This window comes from Eulemur rufifrons, chromosome 10, assembly GCF_041146395.1.
Source record: "Eulemur rufifrons isolate Redbay chromosome 10, OSU_ERuf_1, whole genome shotgun sequence".
In the NCBI taxonomy this organism is placed as follows: Eukaryota; Metazoa; Chordata; class Mammalia; order Primates; family Lemuridae; genus Eulemur; species Eulemur rufifrons.
Window position 1 is genome coordinate 2925202 of NC_090992.1, and position 25610 is coordinate 2950811.

Here is a 25610-nt window from a genome sequence, read left to right on the forward strand (position 1 = left end):
CAGGGACTTTCCACACTGGGGATGCTTAGACTCAGACAGGGTGGGGTTGGCATTTGTAAAGGAGTTTTGCTTTTTCTCTGTTCATGTAGACAGAAGGAGACAGAGGTCTATAAATGACATATAAACTTAGGTGATTGGCAACTGCAGGGTATCCACATTGAAAGAACAAACTGTCAGTTAGAAATGCAGTTGTGAGTGTCCCATAAAGATAGATTTTGTTATACATTGTCATGTGTGGAGACAAACAGGAAACTTACAAAGTCAGAGGCAGTTTTAAGCTTTAGAAGTCTGTGCAGGTTTGGCTTCGGGACCCAGGAAGCAGCTCCCCAGATGCCAGCGGGTGGAGCCCTTCAGGGCGGGAGCCCAGACTGGCCAGGCGGCAACACAACCCCCCAGGAAGGCTGTCCCCTCTTCTCTCCTTCCTGGGCACCTGGGGCCGCCATTGTTCGAGTGTCGGGAATAGGTAGGCAGCGGTGCTGGGCACCTGGCTTGGTTTGGTCCCTTTTGGACGAATGATGAATTTTGGGTGGAAGATACAGAGTTTGCGACTGGCAATGGAGGGCACGTTTGGTTCAGGAGACAGGGACCAGGCTTTGTGGGAAGGAGCTGTGGCTGTCTGCACTCCTGGAGGAGGTCCTGCACATCGTGCTTCCTAGGTGGGTCTGCCCCGCAGGGCGTTCGGTTGTATAGACTGAAACATATGAACGGGCTGATAGTCAGCTCCTTTTGACCTATAAAAATGGCACTTTTATGTGGCTCAGTCTAATAGTTTGCTGAAGTGTAGTATCCTTGGCAGGGCAGGGCCCAAGCTTCGTGTGTTCTATATGTTGTTCATCCCGTTCACTTACCTGTTATTGTGATGCTGCCGTCGGAAGCTCCCTGGAGCTGGAGTGGGGAGGGAGGCGGAGCCTCTGCGTGGCCTGGGCTGTGGCGGTGGGGGGCTGCATCTGGCAGCAGCATCACCATGTGCGACTTGGGGGTTTGTAGAATATTTCTCCTGTGCTCAGAGAAACTCCTGCTGTAGAGAAGTTGAAAGTTACTGTTGCTGACTACTTTATAAAAATGTTTTATTGAGGAATTTGACAATAGGCTTATGGTGGACATTTTGAAACACTTAGTGAAGTCAAAGGCTTGATGATCCCAGAAGAAAGACAACTGTTGATGAAAGTCTTAACAATCCTCCGCAGGGTATCGGTGGAGGTCTCAGCAGCTCTCAGTGTGAATGAATTAGTTCAGGTTTTATAGTTCTTTTTTGTGCACATCAAAGTTATGAGTTAGTAATGCATCTGAGCACGCTTGAGAGAGGATATTCTACCTGTTGAGGGTAGGAGGAACTCCCAGAGAGGATGTTCCCATGGCTTGGGCATCATGTGGGTTAGAAGGTGTCATCTTGCTTTCAAAACAGAGGCTAACGTTTGTGTGTCTGGGACCAGGTAAAGTGAAAAGTTACATGGTTATCACACACGGTAGCTTGTATTTAACATGTGCCCACTGGTGACTTGACCACAGAGACTAGAAATCTGAGAAAGTGTCGATAGTTTTTCTTGGAAGGATGAGTAAAGACATGTTTTAGTAAACCTTACCTAAAATTTAAGAAGCTAATAAAAATATCTGTGTGGTGTTCATGTGGATGTTAATTTTGGAGTTCTTCCTGCAGTTCGGGGAGCCCTGGGCAGGACCATGTTGGTGTTGTCAGGCGGTGGCTGGAACATCAGTGCTGGTGTCCACCGGGGTGGGGAATTAAGAGCCTAAAACGTTATCATCTGGAGTCTTGCTTCTGTTGTTTGTGTTGTGCAGTAGGTTTAGACCTGCCGTGTGTTTGCAAAAGCAGTGTGCCTTAGATAGATGAGGAGAAATATAAACCAGGTGTCAACAGTGCAGCTAGGATACCGCACTGCAGTGTGAAAACACAGTGGTCGTTACACCGTCCTTTAATAAAAATGGACTTTTAACTACATCAGTTTTTCTTAGTTGTGTAGTAAATCTTCTGTTTACAGAACTTAGCCTGAGTATTTTGTGAAAGTCAAACAGCCGAGCAGTATAATTTCCTCAACAGTCTTTGTCTTGCCCTCTTACAGATGGCGTAAAATCAGGTGTGTAAAAAATAAAAAAGCAGTTTGAGCTGACGTGAAAGGTATTTCAGATTTATGCTTTGCAGATGATATTGGTATGATTAATGCATTCATTGCTTTTTTTTATTGCTTTTCACAGATAATGTACATGATGCATGGAAAATGTTGTGGGTTTAAATCTTTGCCAGGTTTAGACTGTGAATATCAACAGATGTTATCATATAAGTACCATAATTATTATAAAATAAAAAATTTGTCATGAAATGCATTGACATAAATTTCATTTATGTAAATTGCTTTCATTAGTATAAAACCTTAGTGTAGCTGTTAGGGTTTGGGAAGCACTTTATATGAGATTAGCTTGGTATAAAGTGGTCACAAATGGGTTGCTTTAAATTTAACTGACAAGAAAATAACGCTCGAGTTAGGAAATTACTGAGGCATTTGTTTCCAGCCTGCATTGCTGGTACCGCTTAAATAGGCTGACTGTGAATTAATAACAATGGACTGCTGGCTCAATAATTGCAGAAAGTAATTGAAAGGGGACTTTAAATAATAACTTAAAAGTATTTTAGTCTTGCTCTTTTCTGTTCTGTTTCTGCTTTTCTTTGCTATGCCTGCCCACTGCTTCAGTACGGTCATTATCAGTAGTGTTCAGGTTGGCACAGGGCTTTTGTCAACAGAGGTGCATCAGGGCCGTGTCGTACAAACTTGCATTCAGGGGTGTCGGAATACAGATCTTGGGTGCCTGATGGAGCAGCCAGTCAGCTCTTAGGCAGTGCTGTACTCACGTTCCTGTGGCTGGGTGGTGGCCGGGTGCTGTCTGCCTTTCGGAGGGCTTGGGTCCAACATGTGGACAGGTGGGTGAGGTTCTTCTTCCCTGGCTCTGAGCTCTACGTGTTCTGCTCTTTTTTCTACATCGTTTTAGACAAAACAAAGCAGTGACATCCTTTCCCCTGCGTTGCGGATAATTTACCACCACATCGTCCTTCTGATTGAGGCTGGAACGGGCCACTGTAACTCAGTCCCTGAATCTCACGGGACACTGAACCAGACCAAGACCGTGGGATTGCTTGTGGTCACACTGGGTCATGTCACAGTTAGTAGGGGCCAGACTTACATCCCTGGTTCCTACAGCAACTTTTTAGATCCTGCGGTGATACAGAAAGCTGGTTGTTTTGTGTTTGTTTTTTTAGGAGATACCTTGTTTTCCAAGGACTACTTGTTGGATTAGTTTTCTCCCTTAAACGGGTTTTCCCGTACTTCCCTGAGAAAGGGAATGTTCACCGGTTGAAACACACAAAGCTGTACTTGTTTGGGAGTAACCCAGGTATCACTGTTGAGCAATCGGAGGTCATTTAATTGTATCGTTAAAGTCAATCCTATCAAAACAGCAAACGCTGCTAATGACTCTGTTTGCTCGTGTGCTCTCATCCAGCAGGGCAGGACTGAGCCTTTCACCGTGTCGTACATCAACCTGACTTCACACGCCCTGTCCTCGCCCTTGCCGCCCTGGCTGTGGACATGTCCCAGGTGCCTGGGGCTGCCACATGGTCTGGCTTTGTCAGGATCCGTGCGCCCAGCAAGGCATCAGGGCTGGCAACCCCTGAGGGGCTGGCATGGCTCTGGGCCCAAGACACAGAGGAGGAAGAGGCAGCAGAAGTACATAATTCCACTTCTGCCCGGAAAGCTCCCAGTTTTGTTGGGGAGCTGGCACGTGCAAATTGCACAAGGTGGTTGATTTTTTCAAATTGCCACGTTAGCCAGGCCTTAAAGAGTGAGTGCTGTGCTGGTGAGCGAAGGGGGCGCGTTGCAGGACGGCTGCCTGCAGGAGAGGAATTTTGAGGTGGGCCTTGACGGTGTGAAGGAAGGTGGTGTAGGCCAAGGACAGGGAGAGGGGGCACATTTTGTTTGCATCGTGTGGGGAGATGAAGGCCCTAAGGTGGGTTCGGGGAGCTGGGCTTGCCGGGCAGGGAGGGTTCTTGTGCTGCACTCCTCATCCTAGGCTATCTGAAAGCAAACTCCTGTCTTCCCGCCTTTCTTTTGACTTGCTTGTTTCTCTCAGCAGCAGGACCACTGTCCTCTCGAGCACCCAGGCCTGAAACTAAAGAATTATCTTGGCGATCGGTCGCCAAGAACAAGTCAGTTGTGCTTTAGTATCTTTCACCCCACACTGCCGCTGGCCTGGGTGCACTGCCTTCCCCCTGGAGCTCTAGCAGGGGCTCGCTGGCCACCTGTCCCTTTTAGGCTCTCCCTGCTCCCACTGCCCTGCGTGCCACTTTGCCGTGATCAGGTTGGTCCATGCTCAGAAAATCCCAGTGCTTTCCTATTACACTTTACAGGACACACCTCATCTTCTCAGAGGGTTCAAAGCTGCCACAGCCCAGCCTTAACCCTACCTCGCTTTACTCCTCTGCGGGAAGCCTCTTTACTCAGAGATTAGAACTATAAGGACCTTGAGAGGTCACCCAGTCATTCCCCTCTCTGAAGAAGTGGGGAACCCAAGGCTCAGGCAGGGGAGTACCTTGACCAAGGCCACAGAAGATTAGTGGCCACGCTGAACCTGGAGCTAAGGCCCCTCGCATCTCAGTTCAGTTCTTTTCTGCCTTTATTCGAGCTGTTCTTCTCCTTCCCATGCCCAGTCCCACCCTATCCTGTCCCCATCTGTCCACGTTCCGCCCACCGCCAGAAAGTTTTTCTTGATTTTTATGTACTTCGCAATAACTAACACTTACTGAGCACTTACTGCAGGCCAGGCACTGGGGTGAAGCCAGCAGTGAGCAAAGCAGATGCTGTCCCTGTCTTCATGGGGACACAGTGGGGGAGGGAGAGCATAAGCAAAGAAGAAAATGAATGTATCGTTACCAGGTATGGTAAGTGCCAGGAAGGAACATCCTAACAGCTGATGCTTAGTGAACACTTACGCTGTGGGCCAGGCACTATGGTGAGGACGTCGCCTGTCTTCGTTCAGTTAATCCTGACCAAGCCCTGTGAAGTGAGTATTTCCTGCATTTTACAGATGAGGAAACTGAGGCTTAGACTAAGTGACTTGCTCAGGGTCCCATAGCTGGTAGGTATGGTGTCAGAAGTTGACTCCAGGCCATCCCATCAGCCTCTGCAACAGAAAAGGGGGCCATGGGGGAGAATAATGGGAAGACCTAATTCTATTTGGGGAGCGTGATTGGGGAAGGCCTCAGTAAGGAAGCGGTAAGCTGATACAGTTTTTGAAAAAAGACCACTCAGAGGATATAGAGGATGGAGTGGAGGAGGCAAATGTCAAATTGGGAGAATAGCGAGGAGGCTGTTACATTCACCCAGGTGAGGCATCATCGCTGGAGGGGACGCAGAAAGAGGGACAGAGGAGAAGCGAAGTGCAGAGGTTGGAGCTGTGTTGAGTTTACAGGAGCAGAAACCAGTGGTAGCCACATAACTCTTACAGAAAGTGCAGGTAGAGACTACCCAAGTTTCTCTGACTAGCGAGGCATGGGCATAGGTGGTAAGGAACAAGAGCAGAAGGTATTAGGCATGACTCCCAGATTCTGGGCCTGGAGGAACTGGGTGTTTGGCGTGACATTTAGCTGAGCTGGGGAAGTGTGGGAGCAGAGCAGGTTGGGGTGCAGGGATCGCGATTCCTGGTTTGGGCACTGTCAACGGGGAGTGCTGCGAGGCATGCGAATGGCAACTTCAAGACGGTAGTTTTATGTCTGAGTTAGGAACTCAGGGGTGAGGTCTGGGTTGTAGATAATTGGGGAATCATAGGTATGTATGGAAAAAAGCCAAGGTAGTAGATGAGATCACTCAGGAGGAAATTAGTGTGAGAAGAGAAGGCAGCTCAGGGTTCAGTCCATTTTGGGGTTGGACAGAAGAGGAGGAGCTGGCAAAAGACGAAAAAGACTTGCTAGAGAAACAGGAAGAAAATCAGGTCAATGTCAGTATCACAGAATTCAGAAGGTGAGAGGGATCCATTCTGAGATGCCACGGAAGGTGACTGTCAAAGGGTGGCCGTGAGGTTAAGCATCATGGAGGTCACCAGTGACCATAGCAAGGACGGCTTTTGTGGGGTGGGGGTACGGGCCAGCCAGGAGAAGAAGTGAGGCTCAAATGCTTTATGTAGACCCTTGCAGCCTCAGACATTAGTCCGTTGTGTGTTCTTTGCGTTTAGAATTCAGTCCTTACGTTATCTTACGCTTGCTTGTGGTGTTCTTTCAGCCTTATTTTGGTATTGAACCTGTGCATCTTAGAGCTTTGACACTGAGCTATGAATGTTAGAACTAGAAAGGATGAGGCAACTGAGGCTCAGGAGTAAAGTGGTTTGCCCAGGGTGACAATGAACTGGTGCCAAAATTGGGACAAGACTAAGTTCAGCTTAGATCATGCGAGAGGGTAATGTAACTAACTACTCACCTTTGTCTCCCTGTGTAAGCACCTTGAGGACAGACTTGGGTTGTGCTTTTGTCCGTCTTCCACGGCACCCAGCCCAGAGTTACCGAGATATATTTTGAATACATAAGGTCTCTCGGTTTGGTTCACTGTGGGTGAGCCAGCCAGCACCCTCAGCCCCAGGGGAACAATGTTTTTCATCTCTTTGTCTCCTATAGGTTATACATACAATGCTTTCTCTCTAGGGACTCTTCTTCTCCCTCAGTTCCTTACTCCTGGACACGGATGGTTCCTAACGGTGGCCAGCTCATCTGGCCACCAAGCTGCTGTGTCTGATGGGATGAGAGAGTGATCCGTAGTGCCATGGGGCATGTCCCAGGAGAACAGCAGCATTGATTGTGCCTTTGTTTTACATGCCGTTTCGAAGCATCTGAGAAGACAGTGGGCATCTCGAGTCAGTTGTCTCCAGTAGTGAGTGACTAGGCTGGCACTCAGCATCCTGGCACCAACGCTTCAGCCACCCACAGCCACAGCCACAGTCTGTTATGAATGTTGGTGTCCTGAGGGCCCATGGCAGATTCCTCCAAGACTCCGCAGAGTACCTCCCTGGGCGGCTGCCGAGGGCCTGCTTGCCGGCTGTCCATTAGCTACCACTTCTGTTTCAAGGCAATTCTTTTAATCTCAGATTCTTTCTCTTCCTTTCCTTTCTATGACCTCTGGTCCAGCACTCTTTGCTGATATTTCCTTTTTTCTTTTTAATTGTACTTGGTTGTGTTCTATATAGAAAAGTTAAAAATTATTGGCTATTAATTTTAGGAATTATTTTTAGAAATTTTGATGTAAAAATGTGGCTTTAAGGTCATTCTGAATACAGGTAACTCTTAATATTGTATTATTTATCTGAAACGCAGCCGAATCCGTTTTCTTTGAGACAGTTTAAAGAATCACAAAGTATTTTATGAACTAATGAATGTTTGAGTGTCTACTAGATGTTAGTAGCTCAGCGTTATGTGACCTATGAAATAACTTAGGTTGTTACAGGTTTGTTTCATGAACCTCTCAGCAGCCTTGTAAGGTAGGTTAGGTGTCAGTATCCCCATTTTGCTAATGGCTGAAAAGTCAAGGAAGCTAAGGAGCTTGCTTACAGAGAAAGCGGCCGGCGGGACCATCGTTGTAAGCCGAGGAGTCCTACACTAAGGTGACTGCTCTTCTCGGAACACAAATCTACGTTTTGAAGAGATGTAGAGTAACTCAGGGTGTGGGTTGCAGTTTTGTTTAGGAATATCTTAGACCTTAGAATGAAAAACTCTGCTGTTCAAAGTTGGGTCTATTTCTTTGTTCTACTTAGGAAAAAATGTTTATTTTGGAGTGCTTAAAAGAGGCTATGTGTTCTTTGCATGTTTTGATGAAAAAGGTAGCCAGCTACTGATGAGAATTTGACCCATAAACTGCTGCGTGCTTCCCTATGCCCTACCCTGAAAGCCTTAGTTTATGATACTCGATTGATCAGTTGTCAGTCCTAAATCTATCACAGATTGGAGATCAACTTCTATCTAGAGGGGAAAGTCACTTCAGATAGAATGTCTGCAAAGAGCAGCTCAAACCTTATTTGGAGAACTGAAACTCTGCCTAGAGAAGATAAAGATGCCCCGCACCGAGAGACCCGGCTCTCTTGGCCACTGACCGTGTAGCCGTGGACACGGGTGCGTGGAAAAGAGGGCCATTGTAATGCTGAGTTTCCTAAAGGATTATTCTGTTATGTAACCTTAAGGGTGAGTCTCTTCTATCTTTCTATTTATTTAAAACTGCAAGCTTTAAATAGAAAGGTTTAACATTTGTGGGTCATTCATAGCCCACAGAGGGCAGCCAGGCCGCTCATTCTAACAAGAATGATACCATGTTACATTTGTGTGGTATGTTCAGCTGGTTAACAAATATAATGGGGTTTTTCTGTTTATTTTTTCTGATTGCATAGTATGTTTTATAATTTGGATAACACAGAAGAGTATAAAGAAGAAAAATATACGTGTAATCCTTCTGCCCACTTAAAAAATAGTATGTACGAGTGTGTATTTATGTGTGTATGTGTGTATATACATTTGGGGTCACGTTGTAGATACTTTTCGGTCAGTTGCTTTTTCACTTTCTGTGTAGTGAACATTTTTCCACGTCAGTAAAATGTTTCACCGCATGATTTTTAACAGTGGGAGATATATATCGTATTCCATTGCGTGGCAAAGCCGTATTTACCTAGGCAATGCCTGTACACAGTGACCATCTTCACAGGTAGGCTTTGTGAGCCTGCCTTTGTAAATGCTCCCTATCGATGCTGTCAGCTGAACACAGGTGTCAGGGAGCCCCATCAGGTGGTTCTTGCTAAAGATACTCGGGCTCGTGATGCCCATTGAGATCAGGCGCAGATCCAGTCACTTGTTAACAGAGCAAGTTGAAATCATCACCTGGATAGAATTGATCTATGGAAGCTAAAAAACCAAGCCCTTCGCGTTACTTGAGACAGCCAGAAGGAAGCGGTCCGTTGTAGGGCTCTGTAGCCACCTCTCTCGCAGCCTAGCGCGGTGGCGTAGGGAACATTTTCACAGAAATGTTTCTCTTTTAGAGAGTTTTTTCAGATAAAGAAGGCTTGTTTAGTTCAGGAAGAGTTATTTCAGAGGAGATTAAATCTTTGTAAATCCTCTATCCCATTTCCACACTTGCCAGTTCTCTGGCGAATGATGGCTTCAGAATGGCTCAGGAAAGGTTTCTTGAAAGCAAACAGTGTTATGTTTTATACGTATTTATATTTTTATTTTGAATTGGATAAGTAGGAGACTCATGTTTTTCCCTTTGTATTTGCCTACGGGTGATACTGCCAGTTCTCAAACGCTGAATGGTAATTAATTACTTGTAGTGATTTTTTTTAAAAAATTTCACTTGGTTCAAGTGACAGAATAATATTGCATTAAAAAAGTTTTTCACTTGGTGAGAATGTTTTCTTGGGCATGAAGAGTGACGCCAGAGAACTTCAAGCACACGAGCAGTGGTCCTGGCCGGCACTGGAAAGCTGCTGCTGCTCAGAGGGCAGTGGTTGCTGCGTCTTGGTTTGGTGGCTTGGTGGTGTCTGATCATGTCACATGCTTGGGAACAGTGAAAGAATTTTCTTTTCAAGTCTTAGTGCATCATTTTTTCCAACATTGATCAAAGGTTGGAAAAATAGTATTATATATGTAGCTGGGGTATTCATAACTGTCTTATATTCTTAATCTTTTGGCTATTTGCTTGAAATATATCTACGCCTCTTAAATATTGAAAGCATAATATCCTTTAACCTGTAACTGCAGAGTTAAAATGAATTTTATGTGAAATATTTAGTTGTGGACCACATCTTCAGCTTTTTATATGCCACAGTGGTCTTGTTTTTTTCCCTTCCATTGTCTGATAGTGAGGTCATTTTCAGTCCTCTGAGAAATTCTATTCCCAGCCAGATGCGGCTCATATATTAAAAGTAGCACCTGTGGCTAATATCACAGCAGCTTACCATAAATTTACATGGTAACTAGGATTATATCTGTCAAGACTGCTAAAAAACATCTAGATTTAATTTGATTTCCAGTATTGTAGAAGCTATCCAACATTTTGCTTCATAACTATATTTTAAAAGTTAAAAATCACTCCATTGTTAAGTTTTATAGCACTCCTAGTGCCCATTAAGTTGATTTGTTCAATGGAGGTCAGAGTAAAGCAACTTGGCTACATTAAGATCGGAAACCAACCCATTTGTGACAAATTTAGTCCTTTCGTGTGAATCTTCTCAACGTCTCCGCACTGATTGGATTCAGGTGTAGCTTATGTCAGTAGCATTTAACCTCAAAAGAATGAGCACTGTGATTGGGTTGTTGTAAATTATGAAGCATTTTGCCTTTGCTTGTTTCAATGTAGCTGTTGACTCTGCTGCCCATGCCTGGCTGCTCCGCGCCTGCCTGTCCATCTGCGTGCTTTGGTTTTAAAGACATCTCAGAAAATTGGGGCAAATGTCCTCATGCCATTCCCTGCTTTATGTGACCTTTCCTAAACTGCCTTATTCCCCATTATCCTTTGAGTCATCTCCCACATGTTCTGATTTGCACACCTGCAGTTATAAAATTATTTTGGGGTGTCATTATATCATGTTGTTCACCAACTCTCCGGCATTTATGAATACAATAATGATTCACCATAAATCAAAATAATTTACAAGTTACAGAGAGTCTGCTCCTACAAATAAGAATCAAATGATGAATTTCTCTGGTGTCCTTCCATGGGACATGAGTCCTTCAAAAATGAACAGGTAACACGTTTCTTTGTATTTGTAAAAATTGACTCACAGTCCAGCACTGAATTAAAGTACAAGTTCAACCTTCTAGACATTTTGTGTTTTAAAACATGTAAACAAATGTAAACCAATTAAGAAATAAGCGAAGTCTGTTTCTTAATTAGCAGTTGTAATTGCCTTGGCGATAATCTTGCTCCTGAATGAGACAGTCGTCGTGTGAAGCGTTGGCACCGAGGGCAGGGCGACCCGAGCTCCCCAGCGAGTCCGTAGCCCTGAGTGCACACGCGCACTGTAAGGTGCCGCTCGGTGTGGAGGCTCTTTCTGCTCTGCTGACCTTCGTTCTGCGGGAGGTTTGTGTGCTGCGTTGGCCTGAGTCTCTCCAAGGAAGTGGAACGGCAGCCAAGAGTTACTGCGCCGAGAAGCTTGTGTTGATGGAAAAAAAATGAGCAGGAGTGAGGCTAAACTTATAATTTAGTGTGTTACCAGGTATAATTAGTCACTTAACAGTGTAAAGAAATACCATTAATGACCAATCTGGAACCTTGTAAAATATTTTTTTGGCAAATTATGACATCTCTCCTTTGTGTACCTAGGATAAATTGAGCTCCTTGGGTAATCTAGGTGCCCTGCTTGTGAATGTGGATCGCTGTTGCGCTGTCTACTGGGAGAAAACGCAAGATGGATGTGCCCAGCACCCGCCTCTCCCGCAGCCTCTCCTGACTGCTTTCCCTCTGCCGCCTCCACGCCGGGACAGCCCTTCCCGGTGGACCGTTCCGCCCTCACCCACCACACTGTGAGCTCCCTGAGCGGCGCGAACCGCGACCCAGGCCCTGGAGCCCAGGAGGGTGCTGGGTACAGAGCAGCACACTGGTAACTTTGTCTGTCACACACTGTCAGGAGCAGACCGTGGGGAAGATTCTGGAATTTCCAAATACACTAAAGGTTTCAGATCCTGTACAGAAAGCAGAAACATAAGACATTGATAACTTGTTCTGTTGACCATGATTCTTTTTCTCCTCAGTCATCCATTGCAGTTGGAAGCAACTGTATCGTTTTGTTTCTAAAGATACCAGTTGATGTTCTGAAGAGGAGAGGAGTCATGAAGGTGCTGGGGATGAGGCACCTGGCCATGTAGCCACCTTGAGGATTCCTGGGTTCAGCCTACAAAGGGCCCAGGGGCTACATCAGTCGGACAGCCAAAGACAGACCCTGGGCTGATTTTGAGAATAGAAATAAAATTTATTGTAGAAAACCTGCTTATAAAGAGAGAAGCATTGTTTCCCCTCAATTCAGAAATGAGTTAAGTCCTAAAATAATCACTGAAGCACACTGTGCCAGCTTTTATCACTCATTAATGCCACATTACCGTGTTTTAGGTACAGGAGAAATGGCTATAATTTAAAGCCAAATGGACCAATTTTATAGCACTAAATAGGTATATAGTATTTTTGCATGCATTAACATACAAGGCAATATTTGACTTGGTTCTTTCATAATTAACATTGCATGATGAAAAATGAAAACTGTGGTATTAACCTACATTTTTATTTAAAACTTTATTTTAAGCCATGCAAAGCAGTAGTGTGTAATTTGTGTTTAAGATTATAGTATATGAATATCGTCTAATGAAATCCTCATTTAGCAAATTTGGCTGTTATAATGATATTGTTGCTATTGGATAAACAGATATATCCATTTTACATGAAAATATGTTTTTCATTCATTCTATCCACAAACATTTATTTCTTAAATACATGCAAGTTTTCCTTCACTAAATTATCAGAAATGAGTTTTATCTGAGAAATGTTACTTTGATATACTGAGACCGTGTTACAAATCTAATATTGCAGTGTTCTAGGACTGTAATTAAGAATGGGCTCTGCTGGTAACTGTTGGGAAGAGGCAGAGTAGAAAGTTGCAAACGTTGCCTATTTACCAATTAACCATTACCTGCCAAAAGCCCATCAGACTCACGCAGCGGACGTCCGCTAAGCCAGTGGTTAGCTGTTCCGGGCTCTAATGCACACTGTTTTACACGTTAACGGTTTTGAAGTTCCAGGCCAACGCTGACCTTTCACATGTGCTCCGTTCTCAGTAGGAATCTCCACTCACTGCTTCCTGTCAGAGTGGATTATGGTGACACAGCCCAGGGCTCACTCGGGCTGCAATTAAGTTTTTGATCAGAATTATTTCGTTCACAAACAATCACATTTGTTAAAATGTTACATCTGCCCTGAGAACCACTGGCAGCCTCTCAGTTTATCAGTGCGATGTGAGTGTAATTCTTCATTTGTTTTTCATAAAATGAAACCATCTTACATATGTTATTTAATATTTTTTTTCTTTCGTTGGTTTTTGCCTTTCATTTCATTGGGTTTGGAAGGAAACTGTGTCTTGAAATTAGTACGAAGCTGCTTGAAGAGACGTTGGGAATTTGAGTGGAATTGTTTTTGGTGCAGAACAAAATTATCCAGTTAGGAGCCAAGACTGAAATATTATTTCCAAAAATTGTGAGCGGTGGTCGTGTTTCTCACACGAGGAAACGTTTTAGCTTTGTGAGCGTGGGGTTTGAGGGCTGGATTCCTGGCCCGCAGCTGCTGTCGTGGCCCTGCCTGCAGAGTGGCTGCCTTCCAGTAATTGTCGCACGTGTCTCCAGAACCCGCCGTTGCCGGGCCGGTGGTGCCAGAAGGGAAGCCAGCGCCGCCTTCGCTAGGCCTGCCTCTGCCGGCGCCTTGCCTTCCACTTTCTCAGTGAGAAACGACAGGGAGACACGCTGAAGGAGCCTTTTTGTCGACTGACCATTTCCTGTCTGTGAGGGGATGTGGGCGGCAGTGGGACGCTGGGGTTTTATGGCCGATGTTCCCGGTTTGACGAGAGTGTCCCCTCACCCTCTCGGGACCCCTCCCATTGTGGAGAAGAGCCTGTGTGCCTGGTGGTTTTATGTGTTGGGTGGGAGCTTTGGGAGCCCGGGATTAGAGTTTGACTTAGAATGGAAATTAACCTTTGACTCAATTTGTGTGAGAGCAAAGGCCGGGGGCTGGCACTGAGGTGCTGCTGGGGAGGGGAGGAATGGAGGCAGGGGGCTGCGACGTTAGGAGTGCTTGGACGCTGTCTGAGAGGTTTAGAAATTTTAATTACTTTTAAAAAATATACACTTAGAACGCCATTAAAGGAATTTATTACCAGGTTTTAAAATATTGCATTAAAACCCAAACCATTTCCCATTTATTTTGACGTAACCAAACTCATTTATTACTAACTCATAAAATTACAAGTGGCAAAAGAAAGGTGTTGTACCAAAAAACCCTCTTTATTTAGCTATAATTTTTTAAGCTTTTTAATAAAGTAGGGCCTAGCTGCACATTTAAAATCCAAAGGCTTTACTTAAATGGAATAATAGAAGTCCTGGCTATAGTAATGTAATATAAACCTTCATTTTCCCTATTGTCAGATTTGTGAGCAGACATTTCTTAAAACCATTATTATAATTGTGTTTTTACTCTTTTAAAAAATAACATATTTGGAATATACCCAACCATGTTTATTGTATAAAGGAAATATATTTAAAGAAAATACCGAATAGTATTACATTTTGAAAGAAAACCCCAACTGACAACCTTCTAAAAATAGGCATTCCTAAGTTTCTTTTACCTGTCATCATTTAGTACAGTCTGCGTAGAAAGTGGTATACAAACAGAAGGCGGCCAGGCAGAATTTATACTTTATTAACAAGTTTATGTTAATGTAGTCATTTTCTTATTTTCAGGTTTTGTTGATTTTTTTTTTTGAGATTCTGAAATTTTTAGAAGTTTGTATTCATAACCTGTTAAGCCCAGGTTATGAATTGTAATTGTATGTAATTGGGGTTATCTGCTGGATCATAGGAGGAACCCTCGTCATTATTTTTGGAGGGTGTTTTTAGGGACATCTGAGGCAGGAGAAAGAATGCTGTAGAGTGGCCCAGTCTGTGCAAAAAAGAGACCACTAGAGTCCTGAGCAGCATCCATGATGTGTAGACAGTCTCCAGGCCCGAAACCTTCAATGCGTCTAAGGAAGGCACGACCCTCGGCCTACAATGAGCAGCAGCTTCACATGAAACAAGAAGGTTCAAAAGTGCTCTCTCTGGACAGACAGCTGTGACTTGGAGTCTCCTCACAGTGTATGATGCTGAAAGATAAATTGGATACTTAACTACCTTAAAGTTTTATTGGAGCTTGTAAAAACACTTCTGAGGTCCCAAATAGATCCTTTATGCCAGACAGAGAACTCTAGATTCTCTCCCAGCTACCATGAAAAACAGACTCTCTTCCTAAACAATATAATTGCTGGTTTAGAGAGACCTCACTTTGTGCTATGAGAAGAATCTTTTTTTTTTTTTTTTTGTCACCTGGGACCACAGATCTTTTCTCCTTCTGTTGGTCATCAAGTCAAACAGTGGGAGGAACCCCACCTATCAGGGGCCCACCCACTTCTTCCCATGCTGGGAAAGCTGAGACTGAGGGGGGGACATAACTCTCCAAGGTGAGAGAGCCAGGTCTGCACCCCAAGCACACTTTCCCTTCTCCATCTGTGGACTTCCTGCGTGACAGGACTATTCAGTGCCTTTCCATTATATTCTGCATGGACCCAGAGAGATTTAAAGAAAGCAGAATAGCACATTTGTAAACTCAAACTCTAAAAATTGTAGGCATGATTTCCTGAGCCTCAGGGATTAGGGCAGGTAAGTGCTGCAATCCCTGTCGGGTCCATCCCTGTTGGTCTCAAGGCATGTCCCTTTGGGTTGTGCATTTCTTTCAGAACCACCCCAATTTATTTTTGACCTCATGTTCACTCCCTACAGTCATGGCGTAGCATATTTTTTGTTGTATTATAACCCTGGATTTGCAACTGTTCATAATTCCCAAGGTTTCAATGAAGAATGCATCTCAGAACACCAAGGTAGGAATGTTTTCCAAGTTTGCACTGGGTGCTTGAGGTAAGATTAGGCAGACCAAGAGAGTAATAGAGACTCTGACCTTGTTATGAAACTCTTCAAATATCCTAATTTTGAAAAGTTAAGGTGTGGGTCATTTCAGAGCAGTACTGTTCTCTAAGCACTGAAAAACATATAAAGCTCTTTTGCATCCTGACTCCTGGCCTTCTCACAGCCCTTGGTGAGTGGCCCTCTTCTGGACAAATGCAGGAGCTGAGTGTGGGGTTGAGTGGCATGTCCACAGGCGCGCGTGTGGCTAGAAGTATGTTGCGCGTGAGAACTTGGTTCCTCGAGATGTCCACTTTGAGGATCTTTGCACAGCATATTCTGCCTGCACCTTGGAGGATTCGATGACAGTGTCCCTTCCGTTTCAAGCTGGGTGGGTAGATTATTTCTTCTAACAGGTTTAATTTTCATTGTTCTGCCACAGCAGACTGTTAGTACCTGAACTAATTGGTTGTTTTAATAGGTGCTCAGCTAAGGAGGACTTTATTATATTATCTAGTGTTTTTACTGGGCATTGAAAAAAATGATTAAAAAAAAAACTTCTCATTTATTCCATAAACCCCCAATTATGCAATTGTTCTTCTAATTTTGTCCCTGAAACTCTGCAGCATATATTGGTAAACAGTTCAAAGAATCTTTATTTTTAGAAGGCTTGGCTTTAAAAGATGTATTAGGTATACATGTCTGTCTTCTACATGATTGAACCATTTACATGAAATCATTTCTAAAAAAAGATAGTTACTCTATATAAGATCGTGCAGCTTCTAAAAACAAGTAAAAGAAAACCGTGGTGCCACGGGGAAAATGAGTAGGATGTTTTAATGTTATAAAGTGGTTCAGGATGCAAAATTCAATGAATATTGTAACAATTGTGGAAAATATGGCACAGAAAAAAACCCAAAGTATATAACAGTTTTTTTTTTCTTCTTTTTCTAAAACCTTCTATAATGTTCTATTTTTCTCTTATAATTCAAATTTTAAAATAAAATTAAAGTAAACAATTTTGCTATCATTTATTTTTAGGTAAAAGAAAAAAATGGAGAAATTATAGTTTGTACTTAACGTGCACACATGGAGGCTTTTGAAGTTGGACATACTGTGCTTGAATTTGAATCCAGCCTCCCTTTTAATGAGGAGTGTGACTCCGGGCAAGTGGTTTAACCTCTTGGTGCCTCAGTTCTTTCCTCTGTAACGTGGAAATGATAAACCTGTCATTGTTCACGGGGTTGCAGTGAGTGCCTGGTTTGGAGTGGTTATTTTATAAATGCTCATTGTATTTTCCCCTTCTCTTCTTTGTCACCAGGACGGAGCAGTGAGAATCAGTGGTCAGAGTAATAGCCCTGAGGTACACTAATATCCATAGTCTGCAAGAATCAGTTACGTACAGAAGGTGCTATTTGATCAGAAAAGAGCCTACCCAGGTGTTTCCATATAAATGATGAAAATTAAAAAGTAATTTATGGTCAATACTGAGATAATCAGGAAGTAATCAGAGACATCCTATTCCTTGGGCATACTAGATGATGTATTTAGTTTTTCTAATTAAACATTTTTGTGTGTAAGGGCACTGTGCCATGTGAGTGCTGCCTACCATCTTCTCTCACCTAGATGCGAGGCTCAACCCAGCCACCTCGTAGCTTGCTCAAGGTCTGCATCTAGAGCTGAGGTTTTGGATTCCTGGTCTGTTACTTTTTTCCATCATATTGCACTGCTTCTGATACAGTAGATGTGTTTCTAAAATGTTCTGTTCCCCTGCAAGTCAAATATGTATATAAATTGACTGTAATTCATCTGTTCCCCTATTGAGAGACATTTAGATTCCTTCTGATGTTTTCTGTTACTGTCAGTTCTGTAACAAGCATCCTTGTCTCTCCTGGTGTATAGTTGTAAGACTTTCCGTAGTATGTGAATCTAGAAATGGAATTGCAGGGATAACCTTTGGTATACAGACTAATAAAAATGAAGATTCAGGATTTTGAGAAGATCAGGGCTTGGTGACAGTCACATTGTAGCCCAGGACAGGCTCTTTGTCATCAGAAAACCCCCACCTATGCCTGAGGCCAGAGTAACCTAAGCCCTGGTGACTTCAGAGCAGTGCGAGCTGATTTTTAAGTGGTTCTGAAAACTGGGGAAGGTGTACAGAAAGTGCAAAGGTCATGGAAACATGAATTAGCAGGTGGGGCCTCAGTCCAGGTTATGAGCACTTTCGGACAGAAAAAGACCTCCCCTAAATGAAAAGTCACTGTTGATAGCACTATCTTGGAATGTCATCAATACTCTGTATTTATAATCTTTTACCCTAAATTTTTACAAGTGTGCATGGTGTCAAGTTCAAACCCAAATTGCTGAATGTCTATTGCCAAAAAGGATACTCCAAAATTATATTTTCCCTTCAATTTCCTGAATCTAAAGGCTCCAGTTTGTGACAGAAATGTCCCTACTTGCTGTCTCCATTCCTGTACAGACAACCGTGAGAGACCGAAAAGTGGTGCTGGTCAAGCTGGCTGAGGTCCTGCGCACGCTGGGACTGGGGGAAGTGGGTCAGGACGTTGCAGTGTGGACTGCAGCGGAGCTGGGTCTGCGGAGCAAATGTCTGGTAGCTGCCAGGGCCGCCCCCTTGTGCTTTAGTGATCTCAGCGCTTTCAGTGGAGGGATCCTATTTTACACTGCCTTTATGGGCAAAGATAATTATATACATTTGCCTGGGTAAGCAAATTGATAAACTTGTAACAAAGTGTATCAGACCATTTCTTTGGCAGGACCCACCAGAACAGCTTGTGAAGCAGAGCCGTTGCCAATGGAGCATGCAAAGCTTTGAAAATTCTCAGAAACAGCAGAAAGCAATATTTGAAACCACCCTTAAACAATTGTTTTCCTCTTCCCCAACCAAGTTTATAAAAATTTAGTCAGACAGGCGTTTTGTTTTGATTTAAAATATTTTCGGTGAATTGTTATCTGCTGAATGCACATGTGTTCCTGCACTTTTTATTTCACGATTGAAACTTTAAACCCTTCCCTTAAGTTCCCCCCAAAACCTCCCTGTGCCCAGTAAGGTTTTGCATGTGTGAGGAGGGGGAAGGGATTTGGACCTTGGGGAAACCTTGCAGTTTGAAATCTGCCTCTGTAGTTGTATATCAGAAATGGACGTGGTCAGTGCCACATTGTGATTTTTGTCTTTTTCTTCTACCAAGATTCCTCACTCCCAAAAGACGTTCGTCATTATGGGCATTTCAGTTCGGTTACTCAGATCATGAGTGCCTGTGAGCATGGCAAGAGGCATGATTGAAGCATTTGTAAAAATTTGTCTCATTGTAAAGCCCCATAATTTGTTTTAAAGAATTACCTCTTCAGTGACATTAAAACAAAACAAAAAACAACAACCAAAAGACTGTGGTTTGTAACACCACACCTGGTCCAGATTATGCTGGATGAATCCTTATTTGCTTCGCTGTAAATGATTTTGAGGGTGGAATTCTTGGATTGTTTTCTGTCTTGTAAGCCCTTGACATTGTACTGGTACCTGTGTGCTCACAAACCTCCTGACATGGGAAAGGCCAGCTCAGCCTCCCACTGAAATATGCAGGTTGGCTGCATTTATTCTGCATGTTCCTAGGATGAGGAAACGATATGACAATAAACAGAAATGCTCTTGCTGAAGAGAGAAGGGAAGCTGGTGTTTATCTGGTCAGGTGGTTTAGATTAGCTGTGATGCGGCTCTGTATTATGTTACTTTAAATCATTGTGTCCCAACAGGACATAAATTATGAAGATTGTTACAGTATGTTTCATCCTATGTAAGATCAACAAATTGGAATAATTTTTTTATAGGAAAATCACAGTGCTTTTGGCAGGGCTATTGAAGCCTTTAATTTGACTTGAGTATTTCTCAAATATTATTGCCTAATATATAAAGTATGATTTGCATAAGGTATGAAATAATGAACTTTTAAAAACAACAGGGACGAATTTCTCTGTAGCAGTTGCATGGAATGGCAGCGCACTCCCGCTGCATCTGTGTGCTTTCCCTGCCCCGATGCTTTCGAGCTGGTTGCATGACTCTCCTCCGATGGGGCTGCAGGCCAGCCGTGCAGTCTTGGTGCAGAGACAGAGTTTTGCTGCCTGCTCTTGCTGCACAGAGGAGAGGACTGCTTCGTGGTGGGGTGGAGTGGGAGCCTGTTCTGAGGAGGAAACAGATGGACCATTTGTTTCTTTGAGGATACTGTGAATTATTAAAAAACAAACAAACAAACAAACCCACCCCCCAAAAACCTACTAGATCATAGCTGAAGTTAAGATAATATAGGAATACTGAAAAAATTTGACTTAAGCATTTATTTTTTTAAGTGTTTCCTCTATTCATTGGTGTTTTCTGAGTTATTAGCATTATTTGGGAATTTTTGACAGAGAGACTCAAAATTTTTCCTTTGTATTCAGGATGCAGCAAAGTTTATTTGAGCACACAGAACAAATCTCCTAGACTTAAAAAAAAGGGCACAGAATTGCTATGTGTATGATGCAGGCAGGGTGGCACCTTTCGGCATCCCGTGCAGCACGTTTTCTGTGCAAAGCACTCAGCGTGCTTTTCTGAAACCTCTTCACTCCCAGCCATGACGTTGAGATGTCGTAGAGCCGCAGATTTGCAGGCTCGTAGAGGTGAGAGAGGTCTGGGCTCCGCTCAAGGCCATAGCGCGAGACATGGCGAGGATGCGAGGTTTTCAGGACATGATGACACCACCCGCCAGACCTTGTGAGTCTCTGATACCAGAAACAAGGTAAGTGCTGAGCTTGCTTTACTCTGTGTATGGCCACAAGCCCTGAGATTTTCCTTTAATTATATAGTAATATTGTTTAAAACATAAGAAAAGCCCCTACTTTCAATCTATAAGGATAGGCATTTTTCTCTCCTTAAGCCCTATCATAACAGGTTGAGGATAAATTCTGAATATATTTGTGGTTTGCTTCAGCTCAGTGTCTGAAGACTCTGACAGGTTCAGGGACCTTTCCAAGTTCACAACCCGTGTGTGTACTTTGAAACAAATAAATACAGGCAGCTTAGGAGATGGTCTCCTTCCTGGGCTGCTTCTTGCTTGGCACAGTTTTCTGAAACGTGAGTCTGGCAGGTTTTTTTCTTCCAGTGACGCATTGCTGCCGTCTGTCACCCGAGGTTCTCTGTGGAATTATCAGGATGTCTAATCAGGCTCCATTATTTGGGTGATGTATTTTTCTTACAGAAAATATTGACATGTGTTGCAGAAACTGTGCTTAAAAAGAAAATTGGTTCCTGGCTTAATAAGCAAAAAAAAAAAAAGGATAAATATGGATTCGTTGATGTTGTGCAGAACGCTTTATACCATCAGATCTTTTGTGATGTGAAGTGGGATGATACTCAGTTTTACAAAATGTGCGCTGCTCGTAGAAAGTGTATTTACTGTACCATTAAGCTAAGTTAGGTGTTGCTTTGTTTCTATAAAGTATTGAGTCCCCCCAACAGATAGGGGAGTGGGCGGTCCTCCTGCCCTGAGCCTTTGTTCTCTGCCACCACCCTTTTCCTTGTTATTATAGGATGTTCACTTTCAATTCAATTTAATATGTCCCAATTTGAGCAGAAACCCTTTTGCCTTCTTTCTCTTTCTTTAAAAGTAGATGCATAGAGACTCTTTTTATTATGATAATAGGGCAAGACAGTTTCAGATCAGATAGAAACTGGAATTACGTCGTGTTAGTACCAGGTGTGTCTCTTGAAAGGAGCCAGTTGATTATAAAGAAGAAAAGCTGGGGAAGAGATGTCCATTTTGCATATTATTCAATTTTAAAAATGTATTTAGCCAGATACTCTGTTTCTTAGTGGTTTGGAAGGATGAAGTGGAAGCCTAGGAATATTTTTCTATATAAATTTGAATTTTTATGAACTGTATAATGATGACAATACAAAGGAGCTTAAATTCAATTTGTAAAAGTATTGCTAAAACAAACAAAAAACTTTGGTAGTCTGTGTAATACCTCCCACCTACTAAGACCCTGAAAGCTAACAAATACGCATTATCAGCAGATTAGAAGAGAAAACCTCCAATAGAACTTTTCCAAGGCCGCTGATTGGCGGTAACAAACAGCCCCAGTGAACAGCATGCGGCATCAGAAGTTATTTTGACATTAGGGAACTCTGGTAAGTGGCTTCTCTGGTGGATTCCTCTTGGGGTGGTTTTGAAATCAGTGTTTTGGTCTGCTTTATAGGGAAAGAGTGGCTAGAAAACTGGTGAAATGTGCCGATTCCAAGAGGGCAAAATTGAAGGATTGTGAGAAATTCAGGAGGGAGCTAATCAAACGGGATAGTTGGTCTGCCCAATAGTAGCTGATTAAGATATGAGGAAATGTGACTTAAACTTAGGTGCAGAGGAATGTGGAAATGAATAGTGTCTTTTCAGGGAAAAGATACTCTCAGCTTGTGATCATCTTGATTACAAGATGTGTTTTTGGCACATGTCAGTTGTGTGAAATATATCTAGTAAGAGAACTTTCACTAAAAATGGAACAGAAACAAAGGGCCCTTAGATAAAATTGTGTGTAGAGGTGTTTGTGTTGGTATAAACTCTGTTTCTTGGAGAAGAGTGGATTTGTATCTGTAGACCCCTATCAAAGAGGAGCTTACCTGACCTGGGAATTCAGGAGGAACTTACTAATGTAATAAGTCCTAATTCTGCAAAGGAAAATGGTTTTGCACCTTCCTTTTTCATTTAATAGTATATATTGAAGATGGTACCATGTCATTAGCTAAAGAACTACCTTGTTTTTACAGTTGGCTCTTTAGGATATTATGGTAATTGCAAAAAAAAAAGTGGTGACTTAAAACTATTTTTTAAAGACTCTAAAATGTGATGGTCTGTGAGCACAGCTTTTGAAGGCAATGATTGAAAGTGAGCGTGCTGTCTCCCAGGTGGTGTACTTACCACCGCTAGTTAGCTAGTGGCAGGGATCGATTTAGCCTGGGGCATGGTCGCGCAGGCTGCTCTTTCAGTAGCTTGTGGACATGGTCTCCATGCGCTTGGGGAAGCCAGTTTTAATTTCAGAGTTGGATATTTTTGGCCTGAGTTACTAGAAATGTCGAGCTCTGTAGTGGATCAAGTAGAGGGCAGGAAGACTTGTGCCCAGACTAGCGGGGTTCTGTCTGCCCCCATACACACACACCAGACTGCCCGAGTGGTCCTCAGGCAAGGCCTTTTAGTCCCACTTGCTCAGGGGGACATGAGTCACCTGCTTGGCTAAGTTGCTTGCGGACAGATTGCCAGCTCCACAAGGAAATCTTCCTATGCCGACACCCACTTAGAGAAACAGTTCTAAAGATGTTTCTGGTTTTCCCAGCCTTGTAAAGGTGAATTTCTTTGGCCTTCACGTCGATCTTCTGCTAGGTTTGGAAAGGAATTCTTTCTTTCCAGGCCACAGACACTGTAATGTTAAAGTGTTGTTGATGATGATGATAATCACTAGCATTTACTGAGTGCTTAATAGAGTGCCAGGCATACTGTAAAGTATGTTACATGAATTAGCCCCTTTTTACATACGAGGAAACTGAAGCTTGTTTCAAAGGTTAAGTAATTTTTCTGAAGCTATATAGCTAGTGAATAGCAGAGCTAGGAATTGAGCCCAAATGACCACTGTGCTTAAAATACGGCTGACAGTCCAGAGGAAAAAAGCATAGATCAAGTACATCCTTGGTTGGGTCTGTTCCTTATAATTCTAATTGAGAATATTCTTGTGTTGCCTACAAATTAAGATCTGATGTTTCCTTTGCAGTGGCTAGTTCACGGCATTTTCCATGTGAAAGTCATGGTGAGACACGTAATCATGTTCTGGGGCAAAGAATGCCTTTCCTTGGTGCACCAAGCAATGTTTAAGGGACTGATAAGTCACCAAGACCAAGGGAAGGTCCTGTCCTATGACATATGCGTGCTTGGCAATGATCTTGCCTTGCATTTTGCTTAATAATTTTCATTATTTTTAATTAAAGTTGAAGAAGTGCAGACTCTAGCTGAAATTAAGGTAGGTTGTGTTGCCGGAATCTGGTAATTACTTTAATTGATCACAAGATAGTTTCCTTGATCACCAAATTAGAGTAAATTGCCGATCATGTTTCAAGACGTGAAGAAATGCCCAAACTGATTTGTGTAATAGTGTTTTCATTTCTAATCAGACATAAATATCATTTCCTTCCATAGCAATTGTGTTCTATAAAAGAAGGGTTATAGGCCTACAAACATAAAGGTGATTCATAAACAATAGAGTTGTAATTCATTGAATTAGTAAAGGAAGTATTTAGAGGCTTAATGGAGATTGTACTGGGGAAATTACTTTGGAGTAGCTGGTGCTCATTTTCTTAGTGGGAGATATGTTCTTTTTTAGTGCATAATTAAAATAGTCTATAATCAAAATATAAAAGGCAGCTGATTTAAAGAACATATATCAAAGAGAAATTGCTCTGAGTAATGAAAGATTTGTATTGTAAATATGTGCTAGAAGTCTTAGAATTTTAATAAATCATACATGTTATTTGGACTGGAGCTGCATTTTAAATTCAGGGTGCTGGTAAACATTTCACAGATTGATACAGGATTTTTGTTTTGGTTTTGTGCATCTGATAGTCTTTGATAGTTTCATGGAAGAAAATGAAACAAAAGGGCCTTTAAGAAAAATTAAAGTTCCCAAAGAATACTTGATTTGGGGTTCATGGAAAAAATCTTTAATTGCTGATGCTTTGGACATTTCCAAATGACAAACTTCATTGGCCCAATTTACTATGATTGTAATGCTTACATTCCTTAAAATGGCAGAGTAACTTAAAAAGTCATACTTCATCATGCATTCATTGACTTGTGCATAAAATGTTTGTAATTTGCAATAGAGGAAAGACTGAAACTATTATCAGCCATTATATGTTATTTGTTGGCCATATGTTTGTTTGAAATGGCCGTGGCTCAACAGAACATGGCTCATAGACAAACTATGCTGTAAATTGGCACTAAAAACCCACCTAAACAGGTAGGCATATGTTAAGAAGTTAACATGAGCCAAAATATTTTAATATGAACCAGGTTACATACATTGAAGGATCCTGGCTCCCTTTACAGTGGGAACTTCATTTGCATGGCCTGTTCATTTTTTCCCAAACTAATTTTTAAAAATAGATCAGGTATACACATGGTACAAATTGAAAAGGTACCAAAGAATATAGTCTCTTCCTGTTCCTGATTCTCAACTACCTAGTTCCTACTCTCTATTCCTATCCCCCAATATTCACCATTACCCCCATCATTCTTTTATATAATTCCAAAGATATTAATGCATATAGAAGCATATTTTTTATTTCCTTTTCATACAATTTATAGACTACTGTTATACAACTTTTTTTTCATTTAATAATGTATCGTGGAGGTACTTCTGTGTCAGAGGATAGTTTCCTCATTCTTCTTAATGGCTGCATAGTATTCCATTATATAAGCGTACTGTAATCTAGTGAATCAGTTCCCTGTTGATAGACATTAGGCTGTTTCAAGTCTATAGCTATTATAGGCAGTATTGCGATGACCATTCTAATAATTTATGAGTGTGTCTGTAGGACAGATCCCTTGAAGTGGAATTGTTTGGTCTAAAGGTATGGACATTTTTCCCTTAGGGCATGGACATTATTAATTTTGACAGATATTGTCAAATTGCCTTCCATCAGGATTATACCAATTTGTCTTCACCACCAGTGTATGAGAGTGCCTTTTCTTCTGTATCTTCACCCATAGAATATTATCAAACGTTTTGATCTTTGCGGAACTAGTAGGCTTAGTTTTAATTTGTGCTTCTCTTTTCATGAATGAGATTGGGCAGTTTT

General features: G+C 42.4%; 1 protein-coding gene across 3 annotated transcripts in view; it reads left to right on the forward strand.

The window, feature by feature from the left end:
- Positions 1–25610, forward strand: part of PCBD2 (pterin-4 alpha-carbinolamine dehydratase 2) — a 50180-nt gene that overhangs the window by 9201 nt on the left and 15369 nt on the right. Inside the window, exon 3 of one of the 3 annotated variants that reach the window (XM_069483642.1) lies at positions 11355–12073. The exons of the other annotated variants lie outside the window; for them this stretch is intronic. Within the exon in view, the coding sequence (XP_069339743.1) occupies positions 11355–11558 (204 nt within the window). The 3' untranslated portion in view covers positions 11559–12073. Of the gene's footprint in view, positions 1–11354; positions 12074–25610 lie in introns of those variants that run through there. 3 annotated transcript variants of the gene reach the window in all.